Source organism: Colletes gigas, unplaced genomic scaffold, assembly GCF_013123115.1.
Source record: "Colletes gigas isolate AHSC1104 unplaced genomic scaffold, ASM1312311v1 Colletes_gigas_Sc00007, whole genome shotgun sequence".
NCBI classification, from domain to species: domain Eukaryota; kingdom Metazoa; phylum Arthropoda; class Insecta; order Hymenoptera; family Colletidae; genus Colletes; species Colletes gigas.
The window spans coordinates 1,244,404-1,262,660 of record NW_025106636.1 but is presented as its reverse complement, the minus strand read 5'-3'; the positions used below and the strand labels follow the sequence as shown (position 1 = coordinate 1,262,660).

At 34.6% G+C, this 18,257-nt stretch overlaps 5 protein-coding genes across 8 annotated transcripts; 2 read left to right on the top strand and 3 right to left on the bottom strand.

Moving 5' to 3' along the window:
- Positions 1-626: 626 nt before the first annotated feature.
- On the bottom strand, positions 627-5,469 carry LOC122396416 (contactin). Of its 2 annotated transcripts, none has more exons than XM_043394783.1 (7): positions 5,137-5,469; positions 3,795-5,067; positions 3,577-3,679; positions 2,977-3,449; positions 2,620-2,898; positions 2,099-2,548; positions 627-2,020 (listed from the first exon to the last, which is right to left on the bottom strand). In XM_043394783.1, the coding sequence occupies exons 2-7, from the start codon at positions 4,978-4,980 to the stop codon at positions 834-836; spliced, it is 3,678 nt and encodes a 1,225-aa protein (XP_043250718.1). In that variant the 5' UTR covers positions 4,981-5,067; positions 5,137-5,469; the 3' UTR covers positions 627-833. The 2 variants fall into 2 exon arrangements, with proteins under 2 accessions (XP_043250718.1, XP_043250719.1); XM_043394784.1 differs by having other exon boundaries at positions 3,795-5,022.
- Positions 5,470-5,592: 123 nt separating this feature from the next.
- Positions 5,593-6,557, top strand: LOC122396420 (transcription factor MafG). 2 transcript variants are annotated; one of them, XM_043394790.1, is made up of 2 exons: positions 5,593-5,762; positions 6,091-6,552. In XM_043394790.1, exons 1-2 carry the CDS (start codon positions 5,736-5,738, stop codon positions 6,454-6,456), a joined length of 393 nt encoding a protein of 130 aa, XP_043250725.1. In that variant the 5' UTR covers positions 5,593-5,735; the 3' UTR covers positions 6,457-6,552. The 2 variants fall into 2 exon arrangements, with proteins under 2 accessions (XP_043250725.1, XP_043250726.1); XM_043394791.1 differs by lacking the exon at positions 5,593-5,762 and adding an exon at positions 5,800-5,912 and having other exon boundaries at positions 6,091-6,557.
- Positions 6,558-6,688: 131 nt separating this feature from the next.
- LOC122396419 (tRNA (cytosine(38)-C(5))-methyltransferase) lies at positions 6,689-8,324 on the bottom strand. The gene is made up of 3 exons (XM_043394789.1): positions 8,198-8,324; positions 7,898-8,103; positions 6,689-7,790 (listed from the first exon to the last, which is right to left on the bottom strand). Exons 2-3 carry the CDS (start codon positions 7,950-7,952, stop codon positions 6,766-6,768), a joined length of 1,080 nt encoding a protein of 359 aa, XP_043250724.1. The 5' UTR covers positions 7,953-8,103; positions 8,198-8,324; the 3' UTR covers positions 6,689-6,765.
- Positions 8,214-13,532, top strand: LOC122396417 (protein CLEC16A homolog). Its single transcript, XM_043394785.1, has 14 exons — positions 8,214-8,691; positions 8,754-8,882; positions 8,976-9,109; positions 9,193-9,350; positions 9,586-9,815; positions 9,889-10,081; positions 10,141-10,767; positions 10,839-10,956; positions 11,033-11,187; positions 11,265-11,426; positions 11,860-11,998; positions 12,093-12,396; positions 12,465-12,595; positions 12,661-13,532. Exons 1-14 carry the CDS (start codon positions 8,618-8,620, stop codon positions 13,110-13,112), a joined length of 3,006 nt encoding a protein of 1,001 aa, XP_043250720.1. The 5' UTR covers positions 8,214-8,617; the 3' UTR covers positions 13,113-13,532.
- A 297-nt stretch (positions 13,533-13,829) lies between these two features.
- Positions 13,830-17,709, bottom strand: LOC122396418 (hepatocyte growth factor-regulated tyrosine kinase substrate). Of its 2 annotated transcripts, XM_043394788.1 has the most exons (12): positions 17,644-17,709; positions 17,392-17,516; positions 17,229-17,313; positions 16,893-16,968; positions 16,620-16,808; positions 16,274-16,548; positions 16,126-16,201; positions 15,869-16,045; positions 15,454-15,809; positions 15,068-15,381; positions 14,682-14,977; positions 13,830-14,605 (listed from the first exon to the last, which is right to left on the bottom strand). In XM_043394788.1, the coding sequence occupies exons 2-12, from the start codon at positions 17,426-17,428 to the stop codon at positions 13,988-13,990; spliced, it is 2,499 nt and encodes an 832-aa protein (XP_043250723.1). In that variant the 5' UTR covers positions 17,429-17,516; positions 17,644-17,709; the 3' UTR covers positions 13,830-13,987. The 2 variants fall into 2 exon arrangements, with proteins under 2 accessions (XP_043250723.1, XP_043250721.1); XM_043394786.1 differs by lacking the exon at positions 17,644-17,709 and having other exon boundaries at positions 17,392-17,561.
- Positions 17,710-18,257: the final 548 nt, after the last annotated feature.

Here is an 18,257-nt window from a genome sequence, read left to right as displayed (position 1 = left end):
ATAATTATTGTCTATACAAGTATGAATACTATAGTTCATTAAATTCAAAATTTGTTAGAAAATATCAATATGGTAAATATTTACATTGTTATCTGGGTATTCATGGACGGATAGATATGTTTCCTTGTAAAATAGTTTTTAATTAACAAATAAAATTTCTTAATACTTAAAATAACTGCTCGCTTAAAAAAAAAAAATTAAACTCCAACTTTATTGGAGATCATTATTTTCTATTACCGAAAAAGACTGAAACGATATAGTCAAAAATACTTTATATAAAATTTGCAGACTCTATTATCAAGATAGATCTTAATATATTTGTTAAATACATTAATTAATTATAACTTAATGTATGTCATGTTTAACTATTAATGTAATACTTTCGGACGAACTATATTAAACAAAAAAATGTTTAAAAAAACAAATATAATTTGTTGTTAGATCTTTATGATTTTGAAGTTAAAAATATTCTTACCTTGTAACATTACTTTGTTTTAATAATCGTATTGTATCAATTAAATTTAGTTTGACACATACTGAAACAGATAACTCATAAACATTACTCGTATCATGAATTTTAGTTATCAAATATTTTTGTATTATTTGTTCAAATTGAATGTATCGATAATAGCAAAATTTTGTTATCAGAGATATAACTAAATGCCACTATAAATTTCATTAGATGTCGTTAATAAGTCATTAGTAAAACCGTAATAGAATGTTATCGAAATGCAGTTTTTTATCCACATAAAAGTGATCGATAAACTGCTTATTTGAAAATTTGTTGCTGTACATCTCCTAAATATACGTATTATTGGAAAAGTATAAGTATATTATACGCATTCGTAAACGCGTAATAGTAATAATAAACATATACCCAAAGCAGCATCTAAAATTTTATTACTTGCGCTGCTCCTAAAAGCTGCAGCATCGCCCATTTGGAATGTATAAGTTGGACTCGACATGCGCCCATCTCCGCCATTGCTAAATGCGAGTACACGCAAATGATATGCCTTACCAGGACTGAGATTAGAAATGTCAGCTTCTAATTTTGAACCACTTGGTATGATAGTATCATTCGCGGTGCTCATATCTTGATCCAATTCCCAGATACGTATTTTGTACCCGATCAATGGTTCTTCTTCTAAACTCGGTTGTACGTAACGCCACACAACTCTGACCGTTGAAGGATTCACACCATACACATGAACAGAAGACGGTGGTTTCTGAGGTGCCTTTCGGTAAGTTCTCTCCAGATATCGTTCGCTTTCAGGCCCCTCTCCAGCAGTATTGTACGCCATTACTTTAACATAGTAGTAAGTATCTGGCTGGAGACCAACAACAAGAGCCCAAGGTCTTGTAGTTCGAGATAAATAATACACTGAATCTTCTTCTCGATTACTTTCTTTCCAGTATTTTATTCTATGGCCAATTAGCTTGCCTCTTATCCTTTCGCGACTTTGTTCGATTGGCGCCCAACTAACTTTCAAACTCGTGCTGTTATAACTATGAGCAACAACTTGTTGCGGAGCTACTTGCGGCATGTCTTCCGCACTAAATACTGTAACTGCGTCGGAAATTGGCCCAGAACCTAACGCGTTAGCTGCTTGGACTTTAACTTCGTATTCTGTATAGTAATATTGCTGCGGTATTTGTACAACGCTTCTGCCAACATTACCATACTCCTTCAAAGATAATGATTGAAATTCCGTTTCGTGATATTTTCGACGCCAAAATATGTTGTAGTAAATTCCTGGCCCGTTTTGATCAGAGGCTGGTAAAGGATCCCATGTAATAGTAAGATCTCCGATCTTTCCTCCTCCTCCTCCTATGTTGGTTGGAATTTTAGTTGGCATGTCTGATGGAGTACTATATTGCGGGGAAGGTGACGAAGGTAGACTATATCCCAATTCGTTGAATGCAGATACACAAAATGCATAAGTGGTGTAAGGATTTAGAACATTCTCTAAATAAGCTTCCTTCCTGCCATTATATCTATCCACTTCAATGGCAGTGATATCTGAAATAATATCACGGAAAAAGAACGGATTACCACAGAATTCGTAATAAATGTAAATCACGGATAATTATAACGTACTTTCTATGATATTAAACCACGTATGATTCCAATTAGTCCTTGCGCTTACAGTATACATTGTAATGGGTTTACCATTAAAAGCACCATCGGTCCAACGTAAAGTTGTAGAAGTTTTTATAATATTTATAACTTGTACACCTCCAGGCGGTCCTGGTGGACCTTGTATCGTGACTATTGTTTTACTAGAAATTTCACCTACAGCACTTTTAATTATGCATTCATACTCTCCTGCTTCTGCGAACGTAGCATTTATTATGTTAAGTTCTTCGCCGTCGATGTGCAATCTGGGATTATTCATTACATTTACATCTGTAATATGTAAACCATTGTGCTTCCAAATATACGCAACATCTAGCATTTCATCTATTTCCCCCATACACCGCAAAGTTAGATTTTGCATTACCGCCGAAGTAACGCGTTGCGGCAATCTTTCCATAAATTGTGGGCCATCTTTATATAAAAACAACACCGTTAAACGTAACTTCGTAAACAAATAAATAACGTGAAGAATATTAACTTACGTAGAACAATCAGCCGTCCGCGAGTTTCATCAGAACCATATTGATTTGTTGCGGTGCAAACATAAGTACCTTCGTCGTCTCTGGAAACAGGACTAATTATAAGATTACCAATTTCTAAAATTCTTCGTCTGCCACCAGAACCAATTACATTTCCATCTTTTTTCCAGATAAATTTTGGTCTGGGTGCAGCCTCAGGATTACAAACAATCGTAACATTTCCTTTTTCTGCCGCATAAGTTTCAGGTTCCATGGGTCGTTTCTTAAACGATGGTCTTAACGCTGTAATTTGAAAAAATAATTTTTACAAACATATTCCAAACTTCAATCGTGGATCTTAATATTCAAACAACGACTTACATAAAACTCTAAGTTGCGCAGACGAGTATTTTGTTTTCAATTGATTTTTTGCACGACATTGATACATAGCTGGATCTTTCTCCGGATCCAAATATTTTATACTTAAAACATTGTCTTGTATAAAATATCGATCCCTATAGTCTGGAGGAAGAGTTTCCATATCCAATAATTCACCATTTTTAAACCAACTATAAGTTACGTCTGGTATTCCAAATGCTTCGCAAGTCCAAGTCAACTCGCCTCTGTTATCCATGTGTTTATCCACTAATGGAATGGTAAAATTGGGAGCTGCTTGTATAGTTAACCTTACGGAGTTTTCAATTGATAATCTATCATTGTGAACTCTACAGACATACTCTCCTTGATCATCAACATGTACTTTTGGTATTATTAATACTCGATTATAACTAGTTACATATGCTTCACGCGGTAACAACCCGCCTCTTCTTGTCCAATTATACGATGGAACAGGACTATGTTAAATAGAGAATATTTATATATAAATTAAATACTAATTAGGCTTTAAATTTGTCTTAATCGTGAATTCTTCTTGTACGTAATATAACTGTAAATACATATTAAGCAAATAAATAAACTTACTATCCAAATGCAATGCATTCAAGTCTCACTTCCTCTCCGGCAATTGGAGCCTCTGGGAATGCTTTCGGAAAATTGTTTGGAAACTTTAATTGTTGAAATGAAGCTGGAAAACAAAAGGATCTATGTTAATATTAAGAATTTTGTGTCGCGCAAATGTTTAAATAACAAATTGTCAGAGTATTCTTAATAAAAATAATATAGTAAGAAAAACTAATTACAATGTGGATCGACCCTCAATGGAAAGAACGGTCCGTTACGACCAGTATCGGAAGCAACACTTTGAACATTACAAGAATAATTTCCACGATCGATCATTTCCAATGCGGAAAAATAAAGTGCTCCATCATAGGAAACAAAGACACGTTTATCTTCCTCGACGAAATTAGGGAAATAGTCACGTGCCCAATAATATTTTACTCCGGGAAAATGTTGCGGCGGATCGCAATATACAGCTTTACCCCAATTTTGATCTCCACGCTCTTCCGAACGTTTTAAATTAAATTCCAATATGTACCCGAATGACAATTCTACACTTTCGGATATAATTGTACCAAACTTATTTGTCACTTTACAATGGTATGAACCTCTATCTTCTGTCTGGTCAGGTTCATAAATAATTAAAGTGCCACCGCTTACGGTATATCTAATATTTTGTAACGGATCTATTTTCGTTGCGATTAATCTATCGTTTTCATAATCTTCCTGAAACCACTCGTACATTGGCGCAGGATAACCACCCGCATAACAGCTCAGCGTAACATCGTTACTTATTTTCCTTTTTGATACATCGAACACTTTATCCACAGGTTGCTTAATAAAATACGGCCCTCTAGGAATTTGACTGGGATTATCAATTTCAATGCCATACTGATAAGTACGATCATCTTCTAGCAAGTTGTGCAAAGTAGAAATTGGGGCTTCGCAAACGTATAACAATTTGTCTCTGCCAGTTACTCTTTCTAATCCCCAACGTTGTAAGTTGTAATGATAGGAATATACCAGATAATCTCTACCAATTGTATTATCATTCGGTTCGGGCAAAAATGCATTGTCCATACTTATTAACTGAGTATTATCGCCTTCGTTTATCCAGTTTCCATTCTGATATTTTATACCAGTGTACCATTTACGATGTTGAGGATCTTGCCATAATAATTGATACAATAGAAATCCATGTTCCTCCAAGGAATTAATCGTGACAAGATCGCTTTGATAAGCCTGACAATTCTTTCTAGCTTCTTCCCTTTCTCTGATGGGACTCTTTATAAAACGATAACACGATTCTTGAGATTTTATCCAATGTTGCGGACATTGATATAATATCTCTCCGTATAACGTATCTTGTGAAAATACATTGTTCGAAACGACGAGGACGTATGTTAAAATTATTTGTATACGATACATTGCTACACGTTCTTCAATTCGTTTGATATATTATTAAGTGTCCTGTAAATATACAGCATCTTTAAGTATCTTAATTTGTTTATCGAGCTAAAATAAAAATAAAAACTATTTATTTTAAAACAAAATTTATTAATTTATAATTGAATATTTCTTTACCTTCGATTAAATTTGGCTTTCGTGTAAAAGGTAAAAATCATTTAACAAAAGTAAAATTCAGCATCCTTACTGTTTATCACGCTGATGTGTATATATTCGAATATATGCACAAATTAGATGAACATCATTACACTGCGAAATCAAACGAAACTTTATCCGATTCGAATTTAAAAATTAACTAAATCTAAATCCTAACTCAGAAACAAAACGCGAATACACTATTTTATAAACGAGGGCGTATGATCAGTTCAAATGAGTGAATGACTCTATTTATACTGTATATATACACATAGATACATACAGTCAGAGGTTTCTGGCACAGACAAAGTATAGAATAGACCTGACATTTTATAGAATTTTACGTGTGTGCGGCGAAACATCGCTACTGACTCATAATTCGAAGATTGAACTGTTTCGGAAAGAAGCGGTCGATGTTTTTAGAAAGACATTCGCCATTGAACGAATGGCGAACTGACTTGCATGAGATTCTACAATGACTAAGCAAATTTTTCCTGAAAGCGTGAAAGGTAAAAGAAAATTGAAGTTTCGGTGGCTACACGACATTGAAACTTGAAAGAATTCTGTTGCGAAAAGTTTTCATGGAAGGAAAACGATCTATAAAAATGGTATGTTACGTACCCCTTCCCTGCACACACTATTATCGATATTTTCTCGATACAGTTGTATGTCTTTTTAAAACATACAAACAGGACATATAATAAGTTAAACTATTCATTTATAATTCGCATCGAATGGAAAGAATGCAGTTTTATGAAGTACATAACAATGAGTTTCATATTTATAAAAATAGAAATTTTCCATATAATTGGTAGCGTCATAAAATATTTACCAAACACGATCGTTGCATTTTATTCTCGGTCGAATAAGTTGATTAAAATTAATTATCTTTTAATGAAATTTCGATGAAACTCATTCTTGTATCATTATATATAGGATCCACTTTCGCCAGGCCCCTGTTTGGATATTAGTGACGATGAACTGGTGACAATATCAGTCAGAGATCTGAACAGACAGTTAAAACTACGAGGTCTATCACGGGAAGAAATTGTACGTATGAAACAACGTAGACGCACATTGAAAAACAGAGGATACGCAGCCAGTTGTCGAATCAAAAGAATCGAACAAAAGGATGAGCTAGAATCAGAAAAAACACAGGAATACCGTGATATGGAAGCTATGCAGGAAGATAACAATCGTATGAGAGAAGAAATAGAATCCTGGCATTCTAAATATCAAGCATTGAAAAAATTTGCGGCAGAGAAAAAGATTCACATTCCACCCGAATTGGAAACAATGTAAAATAATTCAAATACGCAAGTGCTGTAACGTAATAAAAGTATTGGATTTAAAATAATCCTATATGAGAGTTTGGGATACAGAGGAAATCTATGATATAAAGCAATATAGAAATTAGGTTGCTAATATATGTATAATGTTATGTAATATATATGTATGAATGATTTTTGTTTATATTGAAATCAATTTTATATTAAATATTCGATTGTAAATTACGTCTATCACTTTTTTGCAAATATTTTCACCGAGATATTTCATATCAAGCGAGGGATATACATATTTAAAAAATCATATATATTTTTATGAACGGATTTATATAATTTGTTTCTCAGTATATAATAGAAATATCAACCTGCTAACTACGTGTACATTAATTGAATTACCCAATAATCTATATTTCTGTTTACGTGTAATCTGTTCTGGAAAGGTAAAGTTTTCTGGGAAACACATTAACCTGGAGACTTCTCTAGGTGTAAAGTATCGTAACATTAATTTTTCTAGAGTCTCTGATATTTTTAACGATTGTTGATTGTGCTTGCTAGCTTCTGAAAATGTTTCTTTAATTAATTCTTCTGAATATGGACAGTACACAGATCCTGTTCCTTCTACATAATGACCATAGGCTTTTGTAAAACAGCAAGACCCGTTACTTTGCGATGTTCTTATATCTAACAACCATGCTCGCTTTTGCAGTAATTGTTTTGGTATTAGATACTGTGTCTCCTCGACATTTTCCAAAATGTTCTCTATTTTATAACACATTTTATCCGCATCAAAATTTTGCGTAGAATTTTTATCTGCTAACAACCTGTGCTTACTTTTTGGTAAAAAATTTAAAGCATCTTTTGATAGTTGAAAATTTAATGTAAGATTATCCAAACAAAATTCAAGATTTTGTTTCTTAGCTAGTAAATAATATCTGTATCTAGTATTTGGAATACCAAATTGACACGGGCTGATGATTAATTCTTTATGATTAAATCCACAGTCATTGATACATTTTAACACGATATTTCTCATTTCAGATTTTTCGAACCCTTTAACATTCTCAAGTAATATATATTTTAACCCTTTTATTTGAGGTATAAGACAGAGAACATGAAATAACGAAGACGATCTGTTGTCCGATATGTCTTTTTGAAGTCCTACCCTTGTATAAGGTTGACACGGAGGGCTCATCAATATAGTATCTACATTCAAGTCATTAATCTGTTTTGCTGATAATGACTGAACATTACCATTTATAAGTAAAACATTTGGGAAATTCTTCTTGTATACGTTATTTGCGATAGTATTTATATCAACTGCTGCAACAACACTACCGTTAACGCCGCTCTCTGAAAATATAAAATTTTTAATGATTAATAGAAAAAACTATACTGAAAAACATAGGTTATGTTCGCTTGGGCAATGCGAAGCAACAGGTAACAACACAGTATCTCACCTTGAAACGCGTAATGCATTCCACCAATTCCACTATATAATTCCAATACTCTCATCGTTAATTATTCATTCGAGATTTCTTAAATATAAATAGTCCGACATATACTTCGTCAATTGTCAACTAATCTATCTTTAAATCCTATTGGAATGCGTCCTTTGTTCTTTTTCAAGCTTTGTTCGTGCGAGTAAATACAGTTTTTAAAAAACCTGACGATTATTTAAACAAATTTATTTTTATAAGAATGACACAGTCTTCTGATACAAAGACTGTAAATAATAACAGTAAATGATAATGACTAACCTAACATACGATTCCATAGTCCGCTTAGTAATGGAGGATAGGCATCGTTTTGCGTTGTACAAAATTTTACGTGTATAATTAACTTTGCTCCAAAAATTTATATGTAGCGCGATTAGAAGAATGTGTACACAAAGTAAACGCTGACTTGCGAGTAATACAATGATTAATAATTAGAGCAATGATAAGAGCAAACAGTGTACAAACAAAAAATCTAACCTGAACAATGTGTTGACTTTTATTACTCTTCCGGCGATAGTTTCAACGTTAACGAAGATGCTAATAAGCACGAATTAATATACCGGATTTCTTGTAATTTGAATAAAAAATAACAAATGTTGACACTATTTCTCTAATGATAAAAAAGAGCTACATATGAATTTTATGTAAGGCACCACCCAGATGCAGTTGCAATATTAAACAATGTTTCGAAGTCGAAGTTGGTTTGGAGGAGGGCTCTGGAAGCCCAAAAATCCTCATTCTTTGGAGCACCTTAAGTACGTATATGAACATATAAAATTTCTTCAGTTTTTAAATTCTGCTTTGTTGTTACACGCAGATATCTGTACAATGTTTTATCAAAGAACCAGATTGTGTCTGAAAACAATAGAGGATTATTGGTAGAAACCCTCCGTTCTATAGCTGAAATTTTAATATGGGGTGACCAAAACGATAGTAGCGTGTTCGAGTAAGCACAATTAATACGAATTCCTAATTGATTCAAATTTTCTTGCAAAAGATAACAAATGACTTTATTGATGATTTTATTTTTTGTTCTCAGCTTCTTTTTGGAGAAAAATATGCTTTCGTTCTTCCTGCGTATTATGAAACAAAAATGCGGAAGCTATGTATGTGTTCAGTTGCTACAAACATTAAATATATTGTTTGAAAATATACGTAATGAGACCTCTTTGTGTAAGTTTATAAGGAATCTTAACAATATAATTCCTCTTTATTGCTTTTAATACGACGAATTAATCGAAATATATTTATCTTAGATTACTTACTTAGCAACAATCACGTAAACAGTATAATAGTGCACAAATTCGACTTCAGCGATGAGGAAGTGATGGCATATTATATCAGTTTCTTAAAAACTTTAAGCTTGAAGTTAAATGCGCATACCATTCATTTCTTCTATAATGAGGTAAACGAGGTACACGTAATAATCTTCTGTGTCTATTTTTTCACTTTAGCCAATCTCATGCTCATAATTTTTACAATACCTGCCAATGTATGTTAATCTGATGTTATATGCTTTGGATGTGTGTATAGTTCAATCGATTCGTAGTATGCTTTTTACTGTGAGCATTGTTTCATCTTCATTACTTGAGTTTCGCACAAGACACACATATAAAAGAGGATATCGTTTAATTTGTTTCTTTTATCAGCACACCAATGATTTTCCATTGTATACGGAGGCAATTAAATTTTTTAACCACTCCGAAGGTATGGTTCGTATAGCAGTGCGAACCTTAACTTTAAATGTGTATCGTGTAGAAGATGCCTCCATGCTCGCATTTATAAGAGATCGCACTGCAGCACCTTATTTCAGTAATCTTGTATGGTTTATTGGTAATCACATTATAGAGCTTGACACTTGTGTCAGAAATGATGCTGAGTAAGTGAAAAAATTACTAATGAAATTTAAATAATTATATTGGAAAGAAATTTCTTTATGTACATTGTTTCAGCCATCAGAGTCAAAACAGATTATCGGATTTAGTAGCAGAGCATTTAGATCATTTACATTATTTAAATGATATACTATGTTTAAATATATCCGACTTGAATAAAGTTTTGTCGGATCACTTGCTTCATAAATTGTTAGTCCCGCTGTACGTTTATTCGCTCATGAGACATAAGAATCTTTTGTGCCAAAATCAGGTATATTCTTGCTTAATAAATTTATGATTATTTCATACGGTAGTAATGTGTATCGATAGGAAGAGCGAAAGCATGTAAGCATTGTAGTAGCTCTATTTCTACTTTCTCAAGTGTTTCTAATAGTTTCTCACGGACCTCTTGTACATACGCTAGCAGCAGTAATGTTACTATCAGATTTAGAAACTATTGAAACAGGTGCAAGCAAAGTGCTTGAACTATATGGTGATATTACATCAAACAAATCAATTGCTTTCTCACCGCCGAAAGAGAGTTTAGAGAAGTCTCTTGAAAATTTAAGCGAGTCCTTGAGCATATTGGATGAAGTTTGCGAAGACGAAAGTAACGATAATACCGAAAACGAGGCTACGGAAATAACAGAAATAAATCAACCTAGTACATCATTTAATACTGCTTCAATGGGAGATGCTACTGTACAAAGTCCGGAACAACTAGACGTTCCGAGTAAAGATTTAGAAGAAATCAAACATTTAAATGTAACCGATGAAGAGAAAGAACAAAGATTGGCACTGGAAAGCCCTTTAACACCTCAGACGCCAAAAAATGTAAATGAATCATTGCCAAATAAACCATTTTTAGAAACAATCCTAAATTCTTTATCTTGCACAGAAAATGATTATGCTGCATTATTTGGTTTATGTTTACTTTATGCTCTAGCTAATAATCAGGTAAGCAGCATGCATTGATAATACTTTATACCGTGGCACGTTACATTACTCTAATGGGGCAATTTTTTAAGGGCATAGAACATAAAACTTTGGACCCAATTTTATTCAGTTCACGAAACGCTACAAGTTTATATAACGAAATTTTAATAGATAGACTAATCAACATTATAACATTAAGTTGCCAAACAAGTGAGTACATTTTCAAAGTCGCTTCTTCAATTTTTCTACTAATAATTAACGTTTTTACAAATGATATTTTTATCAGATGCAAAAGTGAGGCTCATTACACTGGAATTGACGATTAAACTGTTAATACAATTAATAATGGCGGAAGGACAAACTATGTTAAAAGATTCACATTTGGCAGCCGTTGAAGCAGTCAAAGAACAAAGCACGTCATTGTTAAAGAATTTTTATAAGGTATGCTACGAGAACTAATTATTCTCTATTTATCGAAAATCTATTCACAAAGAAAATTATTTTTATTATGCTTTTAGAGCGAAGACATATTCTTAGACATGTTTGAGGACGAATACAGTGAAATTCAGAAACGACCTTTAAACGTCGAGTGGTTAATGATGGACAGTAATATTTTATTACCGCCAACTGGAACTCCGATGACGGGCATTGAATTTACCAAAAGATTACCATGTGGCGAAGTAAATATATTATATATAAAATTTTTTCTTGTAGCGTATGTTATAGATATGATAGATATGTATATAGAAAGATTTTATTTTCAGCCTCCGCGGCCAAGAAAAGTGACTTGGTTTTTTAAAAGTTACTCCCTCACATCCATCCATACTTTTCTTTCCTTAATTAATCCAACTACATGTTTACTTAACTTTCCCTATTCTATTTTTCAAATATGTATTATTCTATAGCAATCCTAGTTTTAGACTCTGTATTCCTATATTTGTATTTCTGATTAACTTTCTATTATCTTGTCTATTTATACTACACTTCCGTTTTAATTTCCTATCCAATGCCTCCTAGTATCTACCTTTTCTATTCCGACTCCGATTCTTTCTATATGGATAGAATATAACTCGTTAAACTGACAAACAAAACATAAAATTATTGTTCATACAGGTGGAACGGGCACGACGTGCTATAAGAGTATTTTTTTTAATAAGAGAACTTTCTTTGACATTGAATATGGAAGTGGAAACACAGCTGCCTCTGACAAATCCAGCCCATTGTGTTCAAGTCGACAATGTTCTTGATCTAAGTAAAAGTTATTTCTTTTAGCTCGTTATTAAGTTACAGATGATGCATCCAGACATTTGCAAATACCGAATTTGTGTTATTGTACTTTCGAACAGATAACAGCGACTTGATTGCATGCACGGTTGTATGGAAAGACGGTCAAAAAATTCGCCGTTTCCTGGTTATCGATGTTATGCAATTAATTCTTGTCGAACCCGATACTAGCAAGCTCGGTTGGGGAGTGGCAAAATTGGTGGGCTTTCTGCAAGATATCGAAGTCGCGGGTGACAAAGACGACACTAGATGTTTACATTTAACAATTTATAAACCTCTAAGTAGCAGTACCGGTAATCGTGTTCCCTTATTGTCGACAAACTTTATCTTTGACGATCATATTAGATGTATGGCTGCTAAACAAAGGTGAGCTGTCGCTATATGATTATCATGTGTCGATTCTATCGCATTATCAATTGCATTTTTCATTGAAGGCTAACGAAAGGAAGGATAAAAGCACGACAAAAGAAAATGAATCAAATTGCAAGATTACTCGACATTCCTACAAGCATGCCTCACTCTTCAACCCCGCCAAATTATGCTCTACGTGGTTTACGACACGAACGTAAGTCACTCAACACACACACTAGCTAGAAAATGCGAATGAAACACGCGCCTATTTAATTCCAGGTATATTGGGACGTGGACAAAGACAGAAAGATCAACCGCGACCAATGTTTACAGTAAACAAAGTACCTGGATTCGCGGCACAAATGCGTCGAGAAAATATTGCTAAACCTACCATGGGTCTGGCGTTATCAATATCTAAACGTAGTAGCGATAATAGCTCGAACGAGAAGAGTCAAGAAAACGGTTTGCGATCTCGAGATAGTTCACCTAAAATGCCAAGGCCCCGAAGCGAAGAAATTCCTTTGGAAGACATGCGCCTTCGAAAAGCGTCTTTAACGTCAAACGGGATGAGCATATCGCACATATGCCAAGAGACGAAAGAAAGTCAAATTTCTGCCTGTTCGACTAATGGCGAATCATCGACTGTGATCAGAAAACATTCTGAAGAAACGTCGTTCACCTGCCCGCAAGAAGTGAAACCGCGCAGGAAAGGACAAGTGGAAACAGTATGATTGTAAAAATAGATTCTAAAAACAAGGAATGCGTAGGTAGTTTAAATTAAAAATGTGTTTAGATAATTTAAGAAAGAAGCGGAAATGTATATGTGGTCTTGTGTTAATGGAAAGTCTTTGATTTGTGAAATAAAGGGTTTTTACTATAAGTATTTTCTAATCTATGATCCGGAGAAATCTCATGTTTCATAATTTTTTTAATAGAGAAGTTAACACCTTAGACTAAATCTTGCAAAGGTATATTATATTCGGTGAAAGGCCAGGCATTGACGAAACTAGGTTTCTTTTGTTCTTTTATGCTATATAACGCATAAGTATTTTGTATATACATTTTCATCTAACATATATATACTATATATATATGTATATTGGAAGTTTTTGTTGGTTAGACATTACAAATAACTTCTCACTAGCAATTATGTAACATAATCCTGTATTTAAAATGTGTATATATTATTGTTGGCAATTTCTACAACTTAAAATAAATTCCAACAATGAAATATATTTTTTTTTTCTTTTAGCACATCGGATCTATTGATTTGTGATAATTAGATACTCCTATACTGGAGGCTATAAAACATATGTAGATATATTTATTTTTAAATTAATACCCTAATCTAAACAGTATTTCATTACTTATTAGAACATTGCACAGCATATATAAAATTTGCCAAACGAATGTGAATTAAATGTGGTAGATATCACCGATATAATTAATATGGATAACTTAAAAAATAAACTTGCGTCAATCCGATGAAGAGCAGAACAAGTTCTATGAGTAATTTAAAATAGTGTCAATTTAAAATCGAAATTTATATTAAACTGGTGGTTACCTTAAATGCACTTCTATAAATGTTTTTTCGCATACGATTCTTTCAATCAAAGGAAATTAGCTCTGCCGTTTCAGGTTTCTTGTCCCCTTTCGATTGTACGGATTCGTTCGATGCAGGCGGCAGAGGCGTTGTTGATTGGAATTGTAACTGTTGTCCCTGAGATACTGGGATTTGAGGCATGTCTTGCATCGTTGTTATACCAGGCCCTTGAGGACCTTGCATTGTCTGATTCGATGCCATAATTGGTCCAACTGTAGTCCTCGAAGGTACTTGATGGCTTCCTGATCCTTGAGACGCAATAGGAGTGTTCGAAACGTGAGGCTGCATCGGAGGTCCCTGAGAACCTGACAATGAAGATGGTTGCTGTGGTCCCATCTGAGGTGGAAGGCCAACAACTTGACCCGAGGGACCATGCACACCAGGCCCAACTTGTGCAGGTAGAGGACCCATGTGACTCTGAGGTACTTGAGGAATACCCATTTGACTCGGTGGTCCTGACTGAGGCATTTGCGGTGGAACACCCTGCTGCGGTGGCATATGCACCGATGCAGGTTGCGTTTGTGCCATATGACTTGGCGGACCTTGCTGTGGTGGCGGTGGTCCCATCTGATGTCCGCCTGTCTGTTGTAGTTGCGGTATGGGATTTGTCATTTGAGGCATCTTTAAAAGAAACATAAAAAAGAAAATTGTTATATAAAATGTAATATTAACCCTAATATTTTGTTTAACGACTCACTATTCCGGGGCCAGAAACAGTAACTCGACCCATAGCTTCATGTCCTTGAACAGATGGATCGGTTGGTTGTTGCTCTTGATTAGGTAATGGCCCCATCATATGCGGCGGCATTGCATTCATTGGTGGCATATTGTAACCTTGCAAAGGATACTGTTTCACAGGTGGCTGTCCGTATATGTATCCTTGATTCGTTGGAGACATAGGATTATAATTAGATCCAGGTCCTTGATATTGGACGTGACGAACGGGCGAACCTTGAGATGGACCAATAAAGCCAGAAACAGCTTGATAACCGCCTAAACAATATATATATATATATATATATATATATATATGTAATATAACAAAAATTATATTGAAATTACATATTACGCATGCGAGTTTACCCATTATGTACTGTTGCTTTTGTTGCTCCTGTCTCATTTGCATTTCCCTCTCTTGTTCCTGAATTTTCTGCAAAGCAAGCTGACGTTGGTATTGCAAATATTCTTGTTTCTTTTTTCTCATGATTGCCAACTTTTGAGCCATCAACATTTGTTTCTTTCTCTCGGCTTCTTCCGCTTGTCGTCTTAATTTTTCTCTATGTTCCTCCCGTAAAGCATCCAACGCAGCTCTAGCATCTTTCATTTGCGTCAATTTATCTTGAAGACCTTCATAATATACCCTACTATCATCTTGTTCCTGAATATATTTCAATAGTCTGTAAAAAATTCGCAAATGTTAATTAAATTTATATAGTTTACGTACATTTCGGACATATCTTAAAACAAACCTTGAATGCATAGCAGTGATATTTAAAAATAATGTTTGGACAGAACTATCGTTAGCGATCGATCTGCCCCGCGATGAATTGCTCTTCATTCTGTTAACAAATATCTCGACTTGAGAACGCAATGCGTTTACAAATTCTTCCATTTGGCTGTCAACTTCTCCATTTTGTTGCTTCGCGATTATAATCTTTTGTGGCATAGGACTACTAATATTAGGAGCAGAAGGGCTGGTAACATCTGCTCTAGAACCATGCTCTTCTATTACGGTTTGTCTTTGTTCCCAATATTTGCGATTTAAATATTTCGCGAGTTCAGGTTCAATCTCTTCTTCTTCTTGTAACTTCGATGGACTAGGACCCTAAAAAGTAAAAATTTACGCAATATCCGAACGAAGCTTCAGTTTAAAAAAAAACTAACTGGCGATGGTGGCGGGGAATACGTTGTCCTATTGACAGTGGTTGTATTTGACTTTAGAGCCCTAGTGGCTCGTTTCTTTTCTTTTTCTTTTTGTTCTGCTTCGCTTTGACTTAAAGCAATAGCAAGATTTAACTCTTCTTCTTCTTGGAGTTCTGCTGCTGTTTTTCTAGGCGGCACCTGTAAAAATAAAAGATCGTACTTTTTAAATATATTTTGTTCAATTTATAATCAACATTTTTTTTATAAAAATTATATACTTGTTGTTGTTGAGCCAATGAACTGTTGAGATATTCAGCGGGTAAATCTACTTCTTTAGTTTGTAGCGTTGACGGCCTATAGAAATAAATTGGACAAATTAGGAATAAAGTTAAGAATAATGTAGAATACAAACATATTCGCGCTTACTTATTAACTTGGGCATAACATGCTTCGCAAACTCGCACTTTCTTTTCAATTCCAAACTTAGGTAAAGTGGATACTTTGCTTGAACACTGACTGCAAAACACTTTACCACAAGCTCTACAGTGATGTTTTCTTTGCACTACTCCAAATGTCACGCGGCAACGATGACATACATCATCATCTGCCCACACTGGGGCATTGTATGCAATAAACATGGCATCGCTTTCTTTTAAAGCAGGAAATTTATATCCTTCGGCTTTCATGATATTAAGCGTATCCTAATATATACATTTTCTGCTGTTATTAATGTATCATATTAACAAAAATAAAATAGAATATATGAACATACTTGTACTGCTCTATATTTAGGACTATTTCGAAATGCATGTGCCCAGGCTTGAATCAATTCTAAGGTTTTAAATTTGACATTTTCATGAGTTGTTGTCTTTACTAGCTCTTTAAGTTGTTCCATATATTGTTTTGTACCAATTTCATCGTGTATTAATGTACCACAATTTTTGACACAAGATTCTAATACCTGTATCAAAGAATAATGTCTTCATAATCATCTAATAATTTTAATAATAAGTCGATTATCAAACAACTAGTCGTTATTACTCACCAATAAAGCATACAAAGCTACATGTGGATTAGTATTTGTAACTTTCTTTTTTATTGCTGCAAGTGCTGCTTTAGGTCTACGTACATACAAAATATGACATTTAATGTTTTTAAAAATAAAAAATAATTATTTTGTCGTGAAACATTATTTATATTCATTGTATCACAATAAACAAGGGATGGGAAGAAAAACTGGTTTGCTGTTGTTTTATTTGTGTGTGATTACTGGTTTAAGAGGTTGAATATAAAATACATTATTCATTTCATAATTATTAAGAAAGAAAGAGGTTAGGAGATTAGGAAATTAGTTCCAGGTTAGACGATAATATGCACTTACTGTACATCGCCCTGACGTATTAAATCGCATAGTTGAAGAATCGCAACCCAGTCAGGTTCAAGCTGAAAATTACTCGTTGCTTTATCTGCAAAAAAATTTAATGAACATTGTTACGTCTGAAAGTCGGACATTTTCATCGTCTGGTATTGTTTGTGAAACCTACCTAATAATTTGTCAAAGTTAATCGAGCTACGAAACATTTTGCTCCAGCGAATACAATCGCCTCTTATTTATAATATTTCTGCTTACTTGGGCTTTTTATAATATCTTGTACTTGACAATTAAGTCCTGGAATTCAGTTTGACAACCATCAAATAGGGTGCTACCACACTGCTTTACTTACCGTATAATAGCAAAATATGAGTCACGTCATACTCACACAAAGAGTATATTTGTAATGACTAGAGAATTATACCTAGGGATATAGGTAGCGCCAGTATTACTAAATGACAGTCACGTGTCACGTGTAAAACAGAAGGTCTCATCATAGTTCCTTTTTTTTTTTTGTTCAACGTGGGAAAATCCTCATGGACACCCTAGGGTCCTCCTGTGTCGCGTATTTTAGCGGGGAATTTGAGATAAGAACGCGGGTTGGTGCCCGTGGAGCGCAGAACCGCTCTGCTTGTCGGAGTGTGGGAATTTAATAAAACTAGACAAGAGAACTCTTTCGTTAGGTAACTTCGTACTTTATTCTACTGGTCCGAAGGCCGGTTAGAGACGCAATAATAATAGAAAAATCGTAGCGTTTCGAAGTCACCTCCGAGGTCCTCGCCGAAGTCGTTGGCCAAATCCTCCTAGTCCTCCCATAGATCCTCGTAGTCCAATCAGGGTGGAGGACGCATCAGATCCAAGCGGTAGGCCGTCCTTCCGATGCACGCACGCCCCCGCGAATCGGCGTCTAACTTTCCCTCCGTCTTCGGGTGGTGGTGGGAACTCGGTGGAGTCGCGCTTTTCCGTTACACAGCGGGGTGCCCACGTGGGAAGAGAAAGTAGGCTCTGCTCCGAGGATCGAGGGAACAACCCTTGAAG